Source organism: Dermacentor albipictus, chromosome 8 (genome assembly GCF_038994185.2).
Source record: "Dermacentor albipictus isolate Rhodes 1998 colony chromosome 8, USDA_Dalb.pri_finalv2, whole genome shotgun sequence".
NCBI lineage: Eukaryota > Metazoa > Arthropoda > Arachnida > Ixodida > Ixodidae > Dermacentor > Dermacentor albipictus.
In genome coordinates this window covers 79106605-79127292 of record NC_091828.1, presented here as the reverse complement: position 1 = coordinate 79127292, position 20688 = coordinate 79106605, and the positions used below count along the sequence as shown (strand labels likewise).

The 20688-nt window shown below is 45.9% G+C and overlaps 1 protein-coding gene across 2 annotated transcripts; it reads right to left on the bottom strand.

Annotated features, from left to right (window-relative positions):
• Positions 1-622: 622 nt before the first annotated feature.
• Positions 623-20640, bottom strand: LOC135898676 (microtubule-associated protein futsch-like). 2 transcript variants are annotated; one of them, XM_065427772.2, is made up of 6 exons: positions 20447-20640; positions 12640-15846; positions 11021-11120; positions 5066-5166; positions 1972-2094; positions 623-990 (listed from the first exon to the last, which is right to left on the bottom strand). In XM_065427772.2, coding segments are annotated over exons 2-6 (3483 nt in total). In that variant the 5' UTR covers positions 15798-15846; positions 20447-20640; the 3' UTR covers positions 623-989. The 2 variants fall into 2 exon arrangements, with proteins under 2 accessions (XP_065283844.1, XP_065283845.1); XM_065427773.2 differs by lacking the exon at positions 20447-20640 and adding an exon at positions 20242-20405.
• Between the last annotated feature and the right edge of the window lie 48 nt (positions 20641-20688).

Sequence of the window (20688 nt, the reverse complement as noted above, 5' to 3'; positions counted from 1 at the left end):
AACGTAGTGCCGAAATTTCACTTCCAGGCCTCGTCACTTGCAGATTTGAGACTTTCCTTGCCAATTTAAAATTACAATTCCTACTTAAATCGGGAACAGCGTGCTGTACTCTATCACTATAAATCATGGTCATTTCCATCAACGTCTCGCAACACATTCTGACCTATTGTCAGATGCTTTAAGTTATTGTCGTTCACTAAGTATTCTTCTAGGCAAGGAGCATTTCATGTCATTCAAGATACACTTTGAGTGATATTCTCATGCTTGCAGGAACCTCAGAAGTTGGTTCTTCAAATCCTGGACTGGTAAAGCATGAGGGTCTATCTTTCGCTTGATTTTGCTGCTGTCGTGTTATCCATCATTCACAAGGAGTCGATTTTGTGATAATATAGAGGGAGTGCTGCTCAAGCCACAGGCGACATGCCAAAAGGAAAATAATTTAAACAGAACTGTTACATTACCCTGGCCCTGATCTTACCGCAAGTGACACCTGTTAGCATGAGAGAACACATAAAAAATGAAAAAAAAATGTGTTGTCTCAAATAGATAACAGGAAATGTTGCTCACGACAATCTACATACGTGACTGTTTCTTGCAAGAACATTAGTACCAACAGAAAGAATAAAGGTCATAGGGTAACAATTTTATTCAATTAATGTACGTTGTTCTAAACAGTCATTTTGTGTGATTAAAAATAAAATTGCACACTTGTCAGCAAGAGAACCTAAAAGATAAAAGTAACAGAGTGATCATGACAATCTACATGATGTGATAAATAAAATGATGTTAGCACCAACAAAAACAATGCATGTCACTGGGTAGTCGGTGCATTTGCTGTGTAATTGACTGTAGTAAAAGTATGCCGTGGCAATTGGAGAATACTAGATACAATATCTCTTTTTACACTTCTGAGTGCCTTGCACTTCACGAGGACTCCAAGATTAACACCGGCACAGGCTTCTGCCAGTTTCTTGAACGCCATGGCATCATCTGCAAAGAGAACGAGCTGTAATTAGTAAAATAGGTAAGAAAGAAAGGCAGGCGAATTAAGACAGAGTTAAACCTTGCTACTACAAATTTCATGAAACCGAAAAAAAAAAAATCGGAATTAACCGAACATCAAATTATTGAGGTTATCGCGATAACAATTAACAAAAACTTACTATGTCAACATGCTTCCATTTACTAAATCAGCAAATCCTGCTCATATTTTGTGCAAAAGCAATTTTCATCATCTCGTCACTGATTAGTGCTCACAGGTGCGAAGGCCTCACAACTTCCTAGGCTAATTAACGAGAACTTGATGACATTAAACAATGTATACACTTGCCAGAACCAGAGGAAGAGCGCAAATTATCTGGTTTTCCAAAACAACAACATTTTAGTGCAAATATACGAAGGAATGGTCGCTTCACATGAAAATTTGCGAGATACAGCGAGAATAAGCATAATCAATGGAAAAAATCAATATTTTGTGCAAACTTTTCCAGAAATGGAGGGCAGAACAACAGGCAGAACACTGGAAGCAAGATTTGAATCCTGGGGTTTTATGTGCCAAAACCGCAATTTGATTATGGGGCACGCCGTAGTGGGGGGATCCGGATCAATTCCACGGCATTTTCATGTTACCATTTCAGGGTTTTACACTGACCAGTAAGCTTTCCATTGCATTAAAAAAACATAAATACCATGAAAATTGGTTTTCAGTCCCTTTAAGTTAATACGTCGTTATGAATGCATTACATCAGCAGTTAGGTAGAATAGGGTAGGTCATCGCAGCGCATTAGCTCAATGTGCTCTCTGGTTAAACTATTAGTCACCAGATGTCCCTGCAGTGCTGGTGGGGTACAGCTCCCTGGTAATAAGGCATTTCGTAAGCCTTAATGTGTTTACGGACAAGCTAAAGCTTTCCACTAACTTTGCAACATCATCACAATTTGTGCCACTGAACAAGAGCTATGTGCAACTAACCACTCGGGGCTTTTGGAGGACAGGAGGCATGGAGTAGCAGGGTAGAGACGCTGCAGCAGTTCAGCAGGCAGAAGTTCATTGGCCAGGGCCCACAGCTTATAGGGGTCCGCAGTGCCCAGATATCTGCGTAAATAACAGAAATCAGATTGTGAAAAGGTGATGTGGATGAAAAAAGGTCTACAGCCTTTTCACCTTGTGCCGAAGAAGAAGCAGCACACCGCCCACATGCTATGCTGAAATGCAAACGCGAAATGAGGCGGACACAGAGAGTCAGATGCCTGCATAACAATATCATAAGGACAAAGGCAATGTACGATGCTTGTCGAGGGAATAATGGCGACGACAAGTGTGCGCACATACAAGTGTGACACATATCTAGCTACATTTAAGGACTGCATATTTCTCGTGTAACAGTGGCACATACCGTATTTGCACGCAGATAATGAGACTGCAAAAGTGACGCGAGGGGGAACTTTTGCAAGTAGGCAAAACAGTGCCTACTGCAATGTTCAAGTTTGCAAATACTACGGTGCAACTACACTGATGTGGCACCAACAGCTTCCTGAGAAGAAGAAGTATTTTAATGATAGGAAAATGTAGAGAGGTTGGCTGGATAATGAAGCTTCCTAAACGAGGAGAAGAAAGAGGGCCCGAAATGCACAGTAGCGGTATGCACAGGAGCACTCCGTATATGGAATCATTGCAGTGGTGCCTTGGGCTTTAGCTTACTGCAGTTTGAAGCATGAAAAAAAAAATGTCATAAACCTGCATATGCCATCTGGCATGCTTTAACACAAAAAATTCAGAAAGAAAAAGAAGGAAAACAAAAACTCTCGCAATATTTGTGCAATTATGGTACTCATTTTGGAGGATTGGCAAACACCCATTGGCACATACCGAATTGCTAAATCAGTGAAGATAAAGTAAATCAAGGAATCTGTTGAATATAATGCCCCATTACATTAACCCTTTCAGTGCCCACTGACTAAATGGTACGTTCTCCACTCTCTACATTCAGATGTGCACAGTAGTGCAGTGATATGAAGTTGGCGAGCTCCAAGGTAGTTCTGCCATCCACTGTACATTTCTAGAAGCACATTCTCTCGTCTCTCTGGGTATGCTCAGCCTGAGTTTTTGCTAGCACGCTGCTTGTGGGCTACCATGCCCCCCTGTGGGCGTAGTTGCACCGTGCATAAACTTTTCTACTACAGCCGACCTGTGGTGGTGGTGGGAAACCAAGGACAAAATGACTTCCTACAACGAAATTGTGAAATGGTACCGACTAGAGCGAAGGACTATGCCGCCACCTCATCTGGGCTTGACCCGTAAGGAGGCGATTTTATACCGACAACTTCAAACAGGGTCGTTATTCACCCCGGTGCTGATGAGGCACATGTGTCCAAGTGTTTATGAAAGTGATCTGTGTTTGTGTGCCGAAAGGAAAGAGCCACTGCAGCTCACATCCTTTGGGACTGTGCTAAGAATCCGCATGAAGCTGCAACGATAACAACGATCCCGCCACGGCTCGAGGCAGCAATGACTGAGCGAAACCGGAGGGAGGCTGCCACCCCAAAAGAGGGGCAGGCGCGGTCGACCAAAGGGAATAGTGCGGCCGCGGCCGAAGTAGAGGCGCCACACGCTGCGAAGACGTCATGGCCGCGTCACGGTAACGCCTCCCTAACAGGGGAAGGCTAACCGTTCTGCAGGCATTCACAACAAAGTTTCTTCACTCACTCATTCACCCTGGCTGTGGCGGCGCCTGGCCGTCAGCACAACTGAGCACACATTGCAGCCTGCACACCCCAGTTTTCGAGGTAATCCGCTGCAGGTGCAAAGACTGCGCGAGCAGAGATGGTGGCGGCATCATGTGCACCGTCTAACCACGCGTTTACGTTTAGTGCTGGAGGAGGTTGCACAGTCTACGAGTTTTAGAGGCGTGTTGAAGCGAGAGGCAGACAAAACATTCGCTCCCCACTGCTGGCGCTAGAGTTACCATACACGTGCTGCCAGAGGCAGACACACACAGTAACTCTAGGCGACACGATCAGTCACGAGGGTGGAGTGGACGTGTTGGTAGCTTTGCTTCATATCATTGATGTGAAGATATCTTCGACAGGGCATGAAACCCTACCGTCTGCTGTTGACTCTTGAATTCGACAAAAGTATAGTTTTCTTGTTCAACTTTATTTTTTACGATTACCCAGTAATTCAGAAAATGTACGGCCCCTTCTGTGTAAGAAAAATTAATTAGCATAAAAGGATGAACTTCAATATAAAGAAATTTATATATAGTGAAGCAAAGTGCCGATTTTGCCAACTTTGTTACATTGAGCTTTGACTACATACTTGCCTTCAGCGACCCTCTAGAAAGATAGCTGGAGAGAGAAGATTTGTTGTGATGCTTTGTCGGCATTACCCTGTAAAGACACCGGGTCATGTTACCCACAAGGAAGCAGTAACGGTGCCTCTTTTCTCTATGCAACCTCTTTCTCCATCTCTCTCACCATTCTGTCGACAACTAATGACCAAGAAGGTGCCCATGGCGAGGTGTGTGATGTGGCTCCCTCCAAGTGCCGCATGCACAAATGTGCATGCCAATGTAGGCAAGAAAGAGCACTGGTGAAAACATTTGAAACTTGCTGCGCACATCTTGAAACACTTCTAGCTGAACTTTTGGTACATACTTTAATAGTATGTTCAGTGTGTTTTATAGTAAAAAAAGAAAAACTTGGCTGGACGTTGGCGCTCGGTGTGAACAAGTCGTGTAGCGGGTTCACTGTTTTTCGCAATCAGGCAAATTTTTTCAAGCAATAGGTTCTTTCCGTGTGCAATGGACATGACACAGTTTACATTCTTATAATTGACATTTCTGTTAAAGTTCGTGTGTCGAGTCCACATGTTCCGTTAACGAGACAAAACTTGCCAAATAATTGAGAATGCTAAATCCGCTCAACAGCTGTACGTTTATGATTCTGAAGACATGAAAACTGTGGTGAAAATAAATTTTCAGTGGGCAGAAGTGGTGTCTGAAGGCTATACAGAGAATGCGAGGAACTAGAATCGAGCTTCAGCAGGATTGAAGACCGTTTCTAACCTGTGGATGTACCAAACCACGTCCTCTTCCTCAATCCTGTCGTGGCCTACACGTTGGGCCATGGCTTCCAGGGACTCTCCCATATTCTTCAGAAAGTGGTCCTGCCTGCAAGAAGTGTGTGCAATGGCAGCAACAGGCACATAAGCCGCTTGATCTCAGTGCACTACATTAATAAAAAAAAACACACTGTTATGGGATGCAGAGCTGGCACGTGCCAAAGGATGAGCTTGCAATGTTCCATCCGATGTCGAAAGTGATAGCGCATCAACAGCAAACTCGTAGGAGCTGACGTATGGTGATGGACACACAAAGCATATCCACATGTTGTAACAACTGTTACAGGGGTGAAGTGGTCTAGCTGGTCGCCCAGAGCTTGCACTGATATTGGCAGCGCGAAATTGGAAACATACACGCTAAGAAAAACAAAATAGACGAGACGAGCACTTGGTCCGGATGTTTTTTTTTTTTATGTGTGTGTCTACAATTTTGCGCTGTGAATATGAGTGCGAGCTCTAGCGATGACTGTCAAAAGGGGCGGGAGGTTCTCCATCATCCAACACTACTACACGATTTGCATTTCATGTGCTTCGACCAATAAGGCAAGATCAAAGGGAATGAGGCGTCCATTCAGTCGTGACAGCACGCCAGCGGTAGTGAAAGAGTTTAAAAAGATTAAACTAAACCAAGGGGTCTAAGGTCCCAAAGCAACTCGCAGACTATGAGAGACGCCATAATAGAGGGTTCTACAATAATTTCAGCCATCTAAGGTTCTTTAAATTTCTGCAATTTCAAGCAACTTCTGCATTCTTCCTCTATCAGGATGCAATCACCGGCGGCCGGGAATCAAACCCTCAACGTTGCCCTCAGCAGCCATCCACTGTAGCCCACCGCAGCAGATAACAAAACAAAACGGTTCAATGAGCACACGGCATTCTTGCAGAAAGTACCTATTGGCTTCTCAAGCTAGGTGTATGTCTGAATGTGTACATTAACTTGCTCTGAAGAACACTAGCCGATTTTCTTTTGTACACATTGAAACCCTAGCCCACTTGACAATGAGGCAAGTTATGCTTGCAATAATCATCATTAGCCAGTTTATGCCTAGCACAGAATATGAACGCCTTTCCCAGTGACATCCAATTATCTCTGTACTATGTTCGCCAATTTTCCAATTTCATCCTTCCATCTACCACGTATCTGCCATCCCGAACTATGCTTTCTTTCCCTTGGCACCAAATCATTTGCTGTAGCAAACCTCCGGTTAGACGGTTATTCGTATTACACATTCTTGCCGACTCCGCTGCTTTAGAACATCCAAAAAGTATAACCTCTATTCCACACTGCTATCTTCCCGTTTCTTAATGTCACACCTATTGTCATGTCTAATTCCCCATTTCGATGCTTGTTACAAGCTGCTTACCTTCCTCTCAGTTTACTCAATTTTTCAATTCTCCAGGTTTCAACTTAACACTGAAAAATGAACCTTGTACCAGTGTCGCGCCGGGACAAAAATGTCAATAAGTGCTTGATGCTGTAGAGCAGTAGTGACATAGCATTTCCCCCCTTTTTCTTTTCCGCGAAGAGAATGTCCTGGACTTTGAAACTCTGGAAAACATACTAGAAAGCCTGAGTGTACCCAAAGTAATTTACTATACCCTGCTTTTACAAAGCTGACAGGAAACGGTCAAACCTTTGGGAAACAGGGATTTCGTAAAATTGAAAAATTTAAGAACTCCAAGGTTAAATGACCACTTTATTTCTAGCAAAAAAGACATTTTGGCTTGCCTATGGTTCTTTAGTAAAGGTGTCATGCAGATCTCGTAGCTTGTGAGAGCAATGAGAGCTTGCTCCCCTCTTTACCCGCCGTGGTTGTTCAGTGGCTATGGTGTTGGGCTGCTGAGCACGAGGTCTTGGGATCGAATCCCGGCCACAGCGGCCGCATTTCGATGGAGGCGAAATGCGAAAACACCCGTGTACTTAGATTTAGGTGCACGTTAAAGATCCCCAGGTGGTCGAAATTTCCGGAGTCCTCCACTACGGTGTGCCTCATAATCAGAAAGTGGTTTTGGCACATAAAACCCCATAATTTAATAATTTTTTGCTCCTCTCTTCCTTGAGATCCAGCAAATCGCCTGAAGAGGTTGATGGCGTCCATGACCTCGTAGCTCTCAGCACGTGCTGTCTACATTTGCATCCATGACGTAAGCTTATGCCTCAGGAGTGAAGGAGAAAGACAGCTGACCCGAATCGACGCTGGAAAACAACCGTGAGCCATGCATTCGCATGCCATGACCAGGTGCCGTCTTTATTTTCCTCTCATGTGGGCACGCGCTATCCAGATTCTAGGCACCTGCCCAAGGGAGGGCCTCACAGGGCCTCCCGCCTAGTCTGGAAGTCGAAACCGGACTGAGGGCTGGCTGTGGCACTCCAGCATGAGGTCAGGCGGCGATGCGAGGCTTTCCATCACGGTCTCCATGAAAGCTGGCTTAGGGCAGTCCGAGTTGACTGTCTCTTCACAGCCGTTCCCCGCAGTAGGGTGGTGGTTTTCGGAGTGTGATAGAGGACGCAGAATGGCCCGTCATAAGCCGGTTTTGGCGGTGGTCGGACAGCGTCGCGGCACACGAAAACGTGTGGTGAAGTGGCCAGGTCGGGGTGCAAAAATATTATATTGTAGCGGGAAGGAGGCGAAATGGGTCGGAGGTCTTTAACACAGACCAGGAGGATATGTAGGAACGCTTGTGGCTGGGCTGGTAGTTGCGTTGATGTAAAGTCTCAGGGGAGATGCAGAGAACTACCACACACCAGCTCTGCTGCTGGACACTGTAGGCTTGCCTGGAGGACGGCCGTAAACTCAGGAGCACAAGGGGCAAGGCGTCAACCTAGTTGGCGCAATTGAGGCGGGTAGCCAGGGCGGCTTTCAGTTGTCGGTGAAGGTGTTTCACCATGCTGGTGGCACAGGCGTGATACGCAGTGGTACGGCAATGTCTGGCACCGAGAATGCGATTAAGGCAAGCAAACAGGGAGGACTCAAATTGGAGTTCGTGGCCTCTGTCACGGTGCCAGCACCAAGCGACGTCTTTATTTGCCTCTCGTGTGTGTGTGTGCACTGACCAGATTCTAGGCGCCGCCCAAGGGAGGGCATCAGCACGTGCCGTCTACATTTGCGTCCACGACGTCATCTTCTGGCACTTGTTCTGCATTGGCAGCAAGGTTTCCAAGGCCCTCGTCATCCAAAATTTTCTGTTGCGTCTGCGTCTGCACTGGCATTGGCACTTATGTAGTTGGCGATGTTGGCAGAACAAGTGCAGTAGGGTTTCACTACAGAATCCCAACACTGTTGTGACTTGCTGCTGCCATACACTGCACATTTTCACAGCCACAGGATAGTGTAATCACAGCCACAATTGCTTCCAGGAGTGCACAAGTGCTTTATCACACGCTTTTGCACACACATTTTTATGGCACGTGTATGAAATGCACCTCTGAAATCCACTTAAGTGAGCAAAAATGGGCTGATTTGAAATGCGGCTGTGTTCTCGTTTCTTTTTGCCATGTGCAAGAAGGACTACCTATGGCATCTTTTTAGTTTTTCTGCCTCTTTTCTTTGAAGTTGTTTCATAAGATTGGGAGATGGTAAATTTTCCTCTGTAACACTGATACATATACCCAATGGTATATACATTATGCCCAATGGAAAACCAGACCTAAATATGTTATAACCAATGGAAAATGTCAGGGGAACCCGAAGTTCTACGTAAAAGCGAGAAATTAATAAAATCTAGGTTCAAGTATGATACTTTATTCAATGAACCAGTTTTGGCTTCGTCTACCAGGAGTTATGTGTCGTGACGCAGATGATGCTGACCTGGCAGCTGGACATTGTGACCTTGCTCTGGCTCGCTTGACTGCTATGATCAGTACGAGCTGGAAAGAGTGCCAAAATGTCATAATGTCCTGCTCCCACCTCACCACCTTTAGTGTCACGACAAATTTGGCTCCTGGTAAACAAAACTGAAACTAGAAAATCGATTAGAGTAAATTACCTAGCGAGCTTTAAAACTTGCCAACATTTTTTTCCAGGGTTTGAGGATCGGGACTTTCATTGAAAAGAAAAATGTTGGAAATGTCATGTAAGTACTCCTTCGAAGTTTAATGCTATCGTGTACTGCAGTGTCCTACGAACGTGCTTAATGGCACTAGAACTTAATATCGCTGGTACAAGGATGGCTATAAAGGGCAGCGAGCAGCCCCCCTTACCCCTCCCTCCATTGACCCACTCCCACAACCATGGAGTGCCAAGCAATAGAGTGCCCACCGGAGCACTCAATGAAAACAGAGAACCATGCTCTGACCACCAAACAGAAAAATCCTGGTGCTGCCCCTGTACTTGCATCGTAGTGTGTTCCCACAACACATTCAGCTGTCAAATGCATACTCTCACTAGCAATGCTAGCAGTTACGAGTGCACATGAAAAGCCCACTTCTAATTTCACATAAAAAATAATTCTGCAAATATATACATGCCTATTAATGCTTTTAGTGGCATTCCTGGAGTTTTTTACCCACTATCTGGTTCTTTCTGATGATATCACATTTGGCAAACAAACTTACTGCATTTTCTGCAGCTATCATAGCAAAGCTTTATGTATTATAAATGCATGTTTAACAGCAACTTTATATATGATGGCATTAACTTTACCACTGTGTGGCATAGGTATTAATCTTAATAAAGGCACATAGTAATTCCAATTTTGTCACACGAGTTACTGCCCGCATTCATGGGGCATGGTACAGAATACATGTTTAAAATCTTTAGTGCGACTTCAAAGAGCGAGTTATAAGCTGCAACCAATATACAGGCCACAGTTGTTAATTCCAGCATCTTGCATTATGCAGCTATGAGGCTACTATGTTCGCAAGTAACAGAATACAAACTTCCTCCTAAGTGTTACCTTGTTTTATATCAGGTAATATGCAGCATGGCTCGAACGGTAATGTTAACTTGCTCAAACATTTATGGCAATAGATCAATAGAATTTATTAGTGATAAAATTTGGAACATGATACCCCTACAGAATAAAATAGCACAAAACTTCAAGCTAGATTGAGTGAAGTTATGCTTTGGGTTCGAGAAACCTGCCAATTTAGGATGCATGATGATAAGGCTTTAACTCATGTTAAAATTATGTTGAATTTATTTTGTTGGCGCCTGTGTTTTGTACATTTTACTCTATCTTGTATTGGACTGACAGCTAGTCACATGAGGCTATTGGTCCAAGTATTTATTAGTATTATTTCTGCATTGTTCAAAATAATGCTACATTAATTGATTGATTGGTCAGGATGGCCTTCAGAGCCAGTCATGTCATGTAATGTGCACCTGCAACAAGGCAGTTCTCGAAAATAGCTTTTTTTTTTTCTTTCCTAATATCACAGAGTGGCACAAGTTCCCTAACTGGCATTGTACCAGTAACCACTACAAACACAGATTCCACTAGAGTTTAATGACTTTTTGCCTGAAGTTGGGTAAAAATATTTACTTTAAAATGCTTCTGTACATTTTCGATGTTGCCAAGTGACGAGCTTGTGCTCATCTTATCCTTGTACCTGCTTTGCTATACAGTACATATGAAGTTTATTATTGGTATTTACATATAGCATTATTAGCTTTTTACTTATCTCACTGTTTGCCTAATCAAGCCGTGCATGGATTAATTTTATTCTTGTTCCGTCCCTGCAGTAACTTCCTTGAGAATGGTGGTCTGAGAATAGTTGATAGTTTTACAAGTAACTGACTACTGCTTCCTGTAGAAGTGGTTTGTGTTTTGCATTGTACTGCTATTGTTTTTTTTCTCCACCGACAGATACCAGGTACACTGGCCTCTACAGGTGCAGCTGGCAGCTTATAATGTAAATAAAAAAAATAAAATAATAGTAGCCGTAATCTGAAGATACTTGCCACTGGTAGATGGTTTCCCAGGCTCTCTTTGTCACTCGAACGCCTGGAAGGTATGCCTGCACCCTCCTTCGGGCGTCTTTTTGCCAGTGGTCCAGACTGCAAGGAATTGTGCCCATCACACCTTATGCAGCAGAAGCAAGAACTTTCCAGTACTAACCCCTACACTGAAATCGCACCAATATTAGAGAGCATTCAGATTTCGCTACCATGCCTGCAATGGGCGAGTGTACAAAGTCTACATGCAGAGGCATTCCTTGGTAGATTTTTGCACAAGCTGATTATTTCTTATAAAGGTATCTGCATAATTAGGTACTAAGCATAAGAATGCGAAATATCAGCAGTGTAATCATCCAAAACTTCTGTTATTTATTTCGTTTGAGTTCCTTTTACCGATGTTTACTTTGTATTCTCTTAGCCCCTCCCCTCTATAATGTATTATGTACCTTGAGGGTAAAATAAGTAAATAAAATAAATGAAAACTGACACACACTTCTATCTGTATAAAACAAAGCTTCCTTTGACTCTTCTGCCAACTTTGCGTGGCTAGCTATCTGGCCAACTAAAGCGGGCTGTTCCCGGAGACTGTGTAACCAAAGATAAGCTGACCTTTGTCACAGCACAATAATAAAAAAAAAATTAAATTCTAGGGTTTTACATGCCAAAAATACGATCAGATTGTGAGGTCCGTAGTGGAACAGGGACTCCGGAATAATTTTGAGACACTGGCTCTTTAACGTACAATTAATTCTAAGTGCACTAGAGTTTTGACATTTTGCTCTTGTCGAAATGTGGCCATTGTGGCCTGCATTGAAACCATGACCTCGAAATCAGCAGTGCAACGCCATAGCCACTGGTCTACCGCGGCGTATGGGTACAGATCGATCAAAGGTGGCGACATTGGTGGGCCAACCCCGATACCAGTATACAATACGTGCCTTCTCAACGGTTTCAATGTGTTTTGTAATGCGGGACAACCCTGGGGTCAGTGTTGTGTTACGGCAACCACGCACCTCATAGCCATTAGTCGATACAGCTAACCAATGAGTGTCCTTAGCAGCATATCTCAGCAGGTCTATGAGGAGGCTATCACTTGACCTTGATAATCATCCTGGGGCTGCAGAGTTATTTTGACCACCTATCCATTAACAAGTATCCAAAGCATGGCGTACCAGCCATACTGCATTTTGCTTCCGACTGAAATGCGGCTTGGAGGTGAACCCTCAACTTTATAGTCGAGTGTCCACCTCGACTGCAGGAGGATGTGGGTTCAACACTACGCTGCTGCAGGGTTACCCACTGTATGGGTATGCAAAGTACCTGTATGGGTATCGGCATTCCTCAGCTCGATATTCAGCTTTGTCTAGGGGTGAACGGTCCTGGAATAAGAGCCTGTACCATGCAAATCCTGATGAATACTTCTTACTGCTTTTATCTGTGTTGTGCTGTTTTTGCAATGAATTAGCTGCTGCAATGTTTTGTGGTCTCTGCGCAGAAGCACTGACACCACATGCCTGCAGGTAATGATCTATGAAGAACACTTGTGAGCACGCCATCTTAAATAGTTCAACTGTCCTTAGAGCATCATACTCCAAATATAAGCTAAGCAAGGACTCACCCCTCAGTCTTTGGGCCTGGTTCCTGGTCTCGGCTGGACTGTCCGCTAAACCCAAGTCTGTCCTCGTCCCAAGGAAGAGTGAAATCGTCGTCACTGCTCACATCGGATGAATCGTCATCTTCTGTTTGATGAGCATCGGTTGGCCACTCGGTATCCGACACCCAGTGCAGGGACTCGATGTCATCATCTGATCTTTCAAGTTCAGCTAGCTTAGTATGTTCACGCAGCGCACCAAATGTTGCCTCGTACCAATGAAAACCTAACTTTCCAGCATGGCCTGCTTCTGGCAAGGTACTAACAGGGATAGGAGACAGGGGCAGGGAAGCATCCACCTCATCTCTTGAGCTTGGCAACGTGGTGCGATGGGAGGATTGCGTGTCCTCAAGAACAAAAATTGGCTCGTGAGCAAACTTCCGTTTTGGATGGTGGCGAGGCCTAGCACGCAACTTCTCCCTGTCCATCTTGTGGCGGAACGGTTGAGGAGGCTGGCTTGTGGTTCCAGCTGCACTTTCAGGAATAGATCTGCCTGCCCGAGGATTTGCTCTGCCGTCTGCTTGGTTTATGGACCTCAGAGTGAAACTGAGAGAGCCACTCAATGTGTGCTCTTCATTGGAAGTGTGGCCACTTGTCTGGACATCCTGTCGAACTTTCTTAGAGGCAACTCCCCAAGAAGACTGCTCCTTCTGTGAACTTGATCGCGTCATGGCGGTTTTGGCTCTGCTTGAGCTTGGGACTGTCTCAGCATTGGAAGCCTCTGACGAAGGCTGCTTTTCTTTAGATTTCCTTTTCTCTGTCGGTGGCTGAGCTGAAATACTCTCTCCCTTTTTGGAAGGCTCATGACGAGAGGCTTGAGCAGTTTTTTTCCTCTCGCAAACTAGAATGCTTGTCTCCGCATCCCTGAGGCTTGCGCCTTCAGGAACCGGTCTGCCTGCCTGAGGATTTGCTCTGCCATATGCTTGGTTTCTGGACCTGAGACTGCGACTGTTAGAGTTATCCAATGTGTGCTGTTCATTTGAGGCATGGCCACTTGTCTGAACATCCTGCCGAACTTGCTTAGAGGCTACACCCCAAAAAGACTTCTCTTCCTGTGAACTGGATCGCGTCAGGATGGTTTTGGCTCTACTTGAGCTTGGGACTGCCTCAGCATTAGAAGCCTCTGATGAATGCCACTTCTTTTTAGATTTCCTTTTCTCTGTTGGTGGCTGAGCTGAAGTACTCTCTCCCTTTTCGGAGGGCTCATGAAGATGAAGAGCTTCCGCAGTTTTTTTCCTCTTGGCGTTCCTCTCATAAACTGGTCTGCTAGCCTCCGCATCCCTGAGGCTTGCGATTCCACCTGCACCTTCAGGAACCGGTCTGCCTGCCTGAGGATTTGCTCTGCCATATGCTTGGTTTCTGGACCTGAGACTGCGACTGTTAGAGTTATCCAATGTGTGCTGTTCATTTGAGGCGTGGCCACTTGTCTGAACATCCTGCCGAACTTGCTTAGAGGCTACACCCCAAAAAGACTGCTCTTCTTGTGAACTTGATCGCGTCAAGATGGTTTTGGCTCTACTTGAGCTTGGAGCTGCCTCAGCATTAGAAGCCTCTGACGAAGGCTGCTTTTCTTTAGATTTCCTTTTCTCTGTTGGTGGCTGAGCTGAAGTACTCTCTCCCTTTTCGGAGGGCTCATGATGACGAAGAGCTTCCGCAGTTTTTTTCCTCTTGGCGTTCCTCTCACAAACTGGTCTGCTAGCCTCCGCATCCCTGAGGCTTGCGATTCCACCTGCACCTTCAGGAACCGGTCTGCGTGCCTGAGGATTTGCTCTGCCATATGCTTGGTTTCTGGACCTGAGACTGCGACTGTTAGAGTTATCCAATGCGTGCTGTTCATTTGAGGCGTGGCCACTTGTCTGAACATCCTGCCGAACTTGCTTAGAGGCTACACCCCAAAAGGACTGCTCTTCCTGTGAACTTGATCGCGTCAAGATGGTTTTGGCTCTACTTGAGCTTGAAGCTGCCTCAGCATTAGAAGCCTCTGACGAAGCCTGCTTTTCTTTAGATTTCCTTTTCTCTGTTGGTGGCCGAGCTGAAGTACTCTCTCCCTTTTCGGAGGGCTCATGATGACGAAGAGCTTCCGCAGTTTTTTTCCTCTTGGCGTTCCTCTCACAAACTGGTCTGCTAGCCTCCGCATCCCTGAGGCTTGCGATTCTACCTGCACCTTCAGGAACCGGTCTGCCTGCCTGAGGATTTGCTCTGCCATATGCTTGCTTTCTGGACCTGAGACTGCGAGTGTTAGAGTTATCCAATGTGTGCTGTTCATTTGAGGCATGGCCACTTGTCTGAACATCCTGCCGAACTTGCTTAGAGGCAACACCCCTAAGAGACTGCTCTTCCTGCGAACTTGATCGTGTCACGGTGGTTTTGGCTTTGCTTGAGCTTGGGACTGCTTCAGCATTAGAAGCCTTTGATAAAGGCCGCTTACCTTTAGATTTCTTTCTCTCTATCGGAGGCTGAGCTGAAGCACCCTCTCCCTCTTCAGAGGACTCATGATGAGGAAAAGCTTGTGCAGTTCTTTTCCTCTCCCTGTTTCTCTCACAAACCAAAGTGCTCGTCTCTGAGTCACCTAGGCTTGCCTGAAGTGTAGACTTCCGACTGTCCGTTCGCACATTGTCCGATATCTGCTGGCGTTTCAATGCAGAAGCATTTGTCTGAATGTCATGCCTGCTTTCCTTAAATGTGTTGCCCCCGAGAGCCTCCTTTTCAGATGAAGGCTTCTTCCTGGTGCCAAGTCGATTCGAACTCCGGACTGCCTTGGAACCAGAAGTCGCTGGTGAAAGCTTTTTCCGAGTCTTTCTCTTTTCTGTGGGGGGCGCCATGTTGGTTTCCTCTGTCTTAGTGCTTTGGCTGGGATGAAAGCGTGCTGGTGGAGTGATTCCCGTATCTCTGCTTTTATTGATCGCACTGCCTTCTGGAATTTGCACTTTCTTTCCCTGCCGATTAGACCGAGTGGTCTTGGTAACCGCACTATCTAGCAAGTCCTGCTGATCAGAGTTCTGTTGAACAGAATGTTCACCTGTGTGAACATTCTGTTGTATTCCCCCAGAAATTGTGCTTGTCACGGCCTTCTGCCTTCGTGTCCGCGACCTGGTGACACGCTGTCCATTTGCCCCACGCGCCATTACAGAAATGAAATTTGCAGAAAGATTCTTCTCTTTTCCGTCAGCTTTCCTGCAATTCAAACAACATGTTGTACAGTTGCAAAATACAGCCGTAACTGGTTGTAAAATATGTCCGAGCTTTATATTTTATTACATTCGGGTGATAAAAATCTGCCGTTCAATGGGGAAATCCGGGGGTTTCATTAATTGGTCTGGCAGGCAGACGAATTCGTGTCTACAAATCCTCATTGTCATGCAATGCGAATACACTTAAAAGAACCCACATTAACAAAGAACAAATAGTGACAGGTTTGGCTATCCCTTCTTTGCTTCATTCTCTGCACTTTTCTTAACAAAGAAAAAACACACTCAAGGTTGTCCACAAAGCCATGCTTTGCAGGAGTTGTGGTGTTATTACTTATCTCGTAAGTCCTTGTTGACGTAGATTATAACATGCACTGGGAGAATTTCTGTGCCCATCCTAGACCTGTCGGGCCCTTCGCCCTTGTCTGTTGCCATCCTGTTTTACCGATTCCCAATACATATATGCTCTTGCAGTAAAATTAATGAAATGCTTACCAGACAAACCAGCTACACTTATATGAGCGTAACACAGTTAGGCAAACTGAACGCCACACCTGTCGTATGCAACGCAGTGCCACATCTGCACTGCATTAATTTGCTTCCTTGCATATTACCACCATTTAAAGGTATATGACGTGCGGGAAATTGGAGGTAATTTGTAGGAGCTAATCTATTACATTCGCATATTAACAATATGATATATCCTGGCCCCATGTACACAAAAGGTGGGCAGCGTTCATGGTATTAGTTTTGTAATACCTCCATTATTATTAGTCTTCGCAAAAGGAAAAGTTTTGGGGAGAAATTAGGTTTAATGCAATGTTCATAAATTTTGTTTGGGGTGCAAAATAATATACAGAATTTTACCCGAACATGAAGGACTGACCATATGATACACAACAATTTCTGCTCATTAAATTGCAACCACGTGATTCTTTAGAAAAGTTAGGTTTGTTTAGACATTTGAGGCATCAACAAACTTTGTATAATTTTTTTCAGAAGGTACAGAAGTATGGCAAGGGACAGGGAGGGGTGCCCACTGAGTTTGTGTTCTCCCTGCCTCCGACATTTTTATGTACAGGGGATACCTGAAATAAAACGACATGTGACAACACCCGCCTGCCTTGCCCTCTTACCCCCTTCTCCTGGTTAAGAGCTTCAGGTGGCTGCTGAAGCTTTGGGGACGGAAGTAGATGTGTAGTGAGTTAGGGGTGCATACAGAGTACCACATTTGCCCGATTCTAAGGCAGCGTGTGCCTGTTGGGCCCAAACTGCCTATTTCTCCTCACACCTCAGGCCCTCTTATCCCTTTCTTCTCCTCTATGTAAAGGGCGCTACGCACCATGACTTCTACATATGTGGCTGTCGAATAAAGGTGCGAGGCATTCGTTCAGTCAAATCGGCTCCGAGTCACTTGGGTAGACGCGGCTAGCGTCTGACAGCACCCTACATCGTACATGGTGTCAGATGTGGGATTTGAACCCACGCCCGGAAAACCTTTAGGCTTGACTTCAGCATCGGAATATTTTCAGAGAGAAATGGCTCGAATTCTGGAGGGGCAACTGAACGTCGTCAACATGATAGACGACATCCTGGTTTCTGGCAAAGATCAAGAAGAGCACGACAACCGACTTGTGGAAGTACTTGAACGTCTGAAGACAGCCGGAGTTGAACATAACAAGTCAAAATGCTGCTTCGGTCAAGACAAAGTAGAGTTTCTGGGTGTGGTAATCGACGCCAACGGTATCTTGCCAAGTCCCAGCAAACTCGAAGCACTATGCAACTTGGAGCTACCCAATGACGTTGCTGGGGTTAGGAGATTACTCGGCATGGCTAACCATACTGGTCGCTTCCTGCCCAACCTTTCACAAGCAACCACCCCTATTCGCGCCTTGCTAGGTGAGCAAAATGCATGGCAATGGGGATCGCTTCAAGAGACCGCTTTTGATTGGGTAAAAGCGATGCTCACCTTGGACCTGTGCGTCGCAAAGTATCATCCTGGTCATAATACCATTGTTTCATGTGGTGTGAGATCATATAGATAGGGCCCGGTTCTTCTGCAGGAACAACCATTGGGCGAGCAACACACAGTAGCTTTCGTATCCAGGTCGCTTACTGAACCAGAACAGCGCTACAGCCAAACAGAGAAAGAAGCGCTGGCGGTAGCATGGTCAGTGTACCGTCTTGACCAATACGTTAGTGGCCTAAACTTCACAGTAGAAACCGATCACCGGCCGCTGGTAACGCTACTTGGAAACGCTGACTTCGACATGATGCCGCCACGTATTCAAAGGTTTCGCATCAAACTTATGCACTACCAGTTTAGCTTGGTCTTCGTTCGTGGCAAACTAGCCACTGCGGATACTCTTTTCAAGTGCCCTGGATGAGAAGCAGTCGATCAGTCCGGTGAATGTGGTAGAGGAGTTTGTTGAATTTCAAGTTGCTACGGTCACAGACACGAACCTGGTTACTGTAGATGATGTTCGCAGGCACCAAGAACAAGACTGGGAATGCAACCAGCTCGTCAAATATTGCACTCAAGGCTGGCCTCGCAGAGAAAGGCTTCCGGAACACTTTAAGAAGTACTGGAGCCATCAAGGTGATCTCTCTTTGTGCAACGGCATCCTGTTAAAAGCTAATCGCTTTGTCATCCCGACTTTGCTGCAAAAGGATGCGCTCGAACTTATCCATGAAGGCCACCAGGGAGTTAATTGATGCCGCCCAAGGGCCCAGGATTCCGTGTGGTGGTACGGACTTTCACAGCAAATTTGGGACAGAGTCACTCGCTGCAGACAGTGTGCAGTCACAAGAGCGCAATGAAGTGAGCCATTGGTGGTAATGCACACTCCAGAACAGTCGTGGCAAGAAGTAGGAATGGCCTTGTTTAGTTGCAAGGGACACAACTATCTACTAATAGTTATCGTTCTCGCTACCCTGAAGTTATCTACGTGCGAAGCACGAATTCTGAGGCAGTCATCAATGCAGTCAAAAGCATTTTTGCTCATTTTGGCATTCCCGCAGTAGTACGAAGTGACAATGGTCCACCATTTGCTTCACATGCCTTTGCAGCTTTTGTGAAGTGCTATGGCTTCCAACACATCACCTATAGTCCAAACTACCCGCAGTCAAATGGGGAAGTGGAAAGGATGGTGCGAACGATCAAATAATTGTTTGCGAAAGCAGAGAATCCTTTTCTGGCTCTTCTGTTGTACAGAGACACTGCAGGCGTCACAGGGTTCAGCCCAGCGCAGCTACTGTTGGGTCGCAGCTTGCGAACTACTGCAGGCTTCCCAAGACAGTGGACCGCCTGGAACCGAAGTGGCCTGCGCCAGACGATGTGAAGTGCCAAGACGAAGAGGTGAGAAGGCAGCAGAAGAGCGACTTCGAGCCCCGTCATGCCGTGACCATCCTTCTTCTGCTGCATCCAGGAGATAGGGTGTGGGTTCGAGACATCAAGGATACGGCGTGCATTCTCAGCCCAGCCTCCAAACACCACTCGTACGTCCTGGAAACACCAAACGCGGTGCTTGTGCGCAATAAGATACATGTAGTGCCCTATTCAGACACAACGATGAGCCAGCTCAACGAGCTAGCTCGGAGTGAAAACCGCGAGGAACACGAAGTGCGGACCACGGTAACCGACGCCACGGCAACACCACAAGTCTCTAATGATTGTGGAGTGTTAGTCACCAGGTTTGGACATTGAGTCAAGACTCCAAGAAGATTGACTTGTGAAATGTTTGGTGTTTCTTGTGTGCATATCTCGGGGGAGAGATGTAGAGGGCGCTACGAGCCATGCCTTCTATATATGTGGTTGTCGAATAAAGGTGCGAGGGATTCGTTCCGTCAACTCGGCTCAGTCACTTGGGTAGACGCGGCTAGAGTCTCTCAACACCCTGCATCATACACTCTACTCTCCATTGCGGCGCGGGGTAGGCAGGGTAACGCGTGACACAGGCTTGCGGCTTTTGTGCTCCTTTCGGCGGCGTCGTCTTTTGGTCTCGTTGGCGTTTCAAAACGATTACAGCGCGGCCACAGCCATGCTCAGCGCGCTACTACGCGCACCTATCAATCAATACAATGTGCCAATCAACGCGTACAGGCACACTGTATTATGTAATACCAACAAGCCCAACAGGCGGGTAGCGCGCACTGAGTCTGGCTGTGGCCGCGCTGGAATCATTATGGTAGGCTAACGAGACCTGTGGTCGACGCCACCGGAAAGAGCATAAAAAGGCGTAAACAACCATGCAACACTCACTGGCACATTACATTGTGCAACGTCAACGAGCTTTACAGGCGCGCGTAGTAGCGCGCTGAGCCTGGCTGTGGCAGCGCTACAATCATGCTGGAACGCCAACGAGATCGAAAGTCGACGCACCTCCCACGTCACGGGTACAGTGGCACTGTCAGTGTCGGCTGGCGCTACAAATCGACTTCACACATCGTTCACAGCTCAGCGCATCGCTGAAAATGCGCCATACAAGCCAAGGACGGGCGTACTTTACATTCAGTACAAGAGTTGATTTCATAACGGCTAGACGCGTACGAAGGGCAATATCCACTTTTGCATAGCAAGAACTCACCTTACACCTTACGGATAATTCTGGGCCCAGTACAGCTGCAGAACCCATTCAACTTGGCTAGCATTAGCCCGTAAAATTCTAAAAAAACTTGTGGCGAAATGGTTTTTGTTGCTAGAGGCGTCCCGGCGCGTTCGCATACGGCGCCACCCACAATAAACAAAACCGCATGCAAAAACAACGTTTTGGCAAATAAAAACAACAACAACAACAAAAAAACGCTTGTTTGATTCATTGTTGCCGTT

Coding starts and splice junctions, on each gene's coding strand:
- LOC135898676 (XM_065427772.2), bottom strand. CDS start 15,797: ATGGCGCGTGGGGCAAATGGACAGCGTGTCACCAGGTCGCGGACACGA. Junction 11,121..12,639: donor CCAGGCCCAAAGACTGAGGG/GTGAGTCCTTGC, acceptor AATTCCTTGCAG/TCTGGACCACTGGCAAAAAG. Junction 2,095..5,065: donor GTGGTTTGGTACATCCACAG/GTTAGAAACGGT, acceptor TTATTTACGCAG/ATATCTGGGCACTGCGGACC.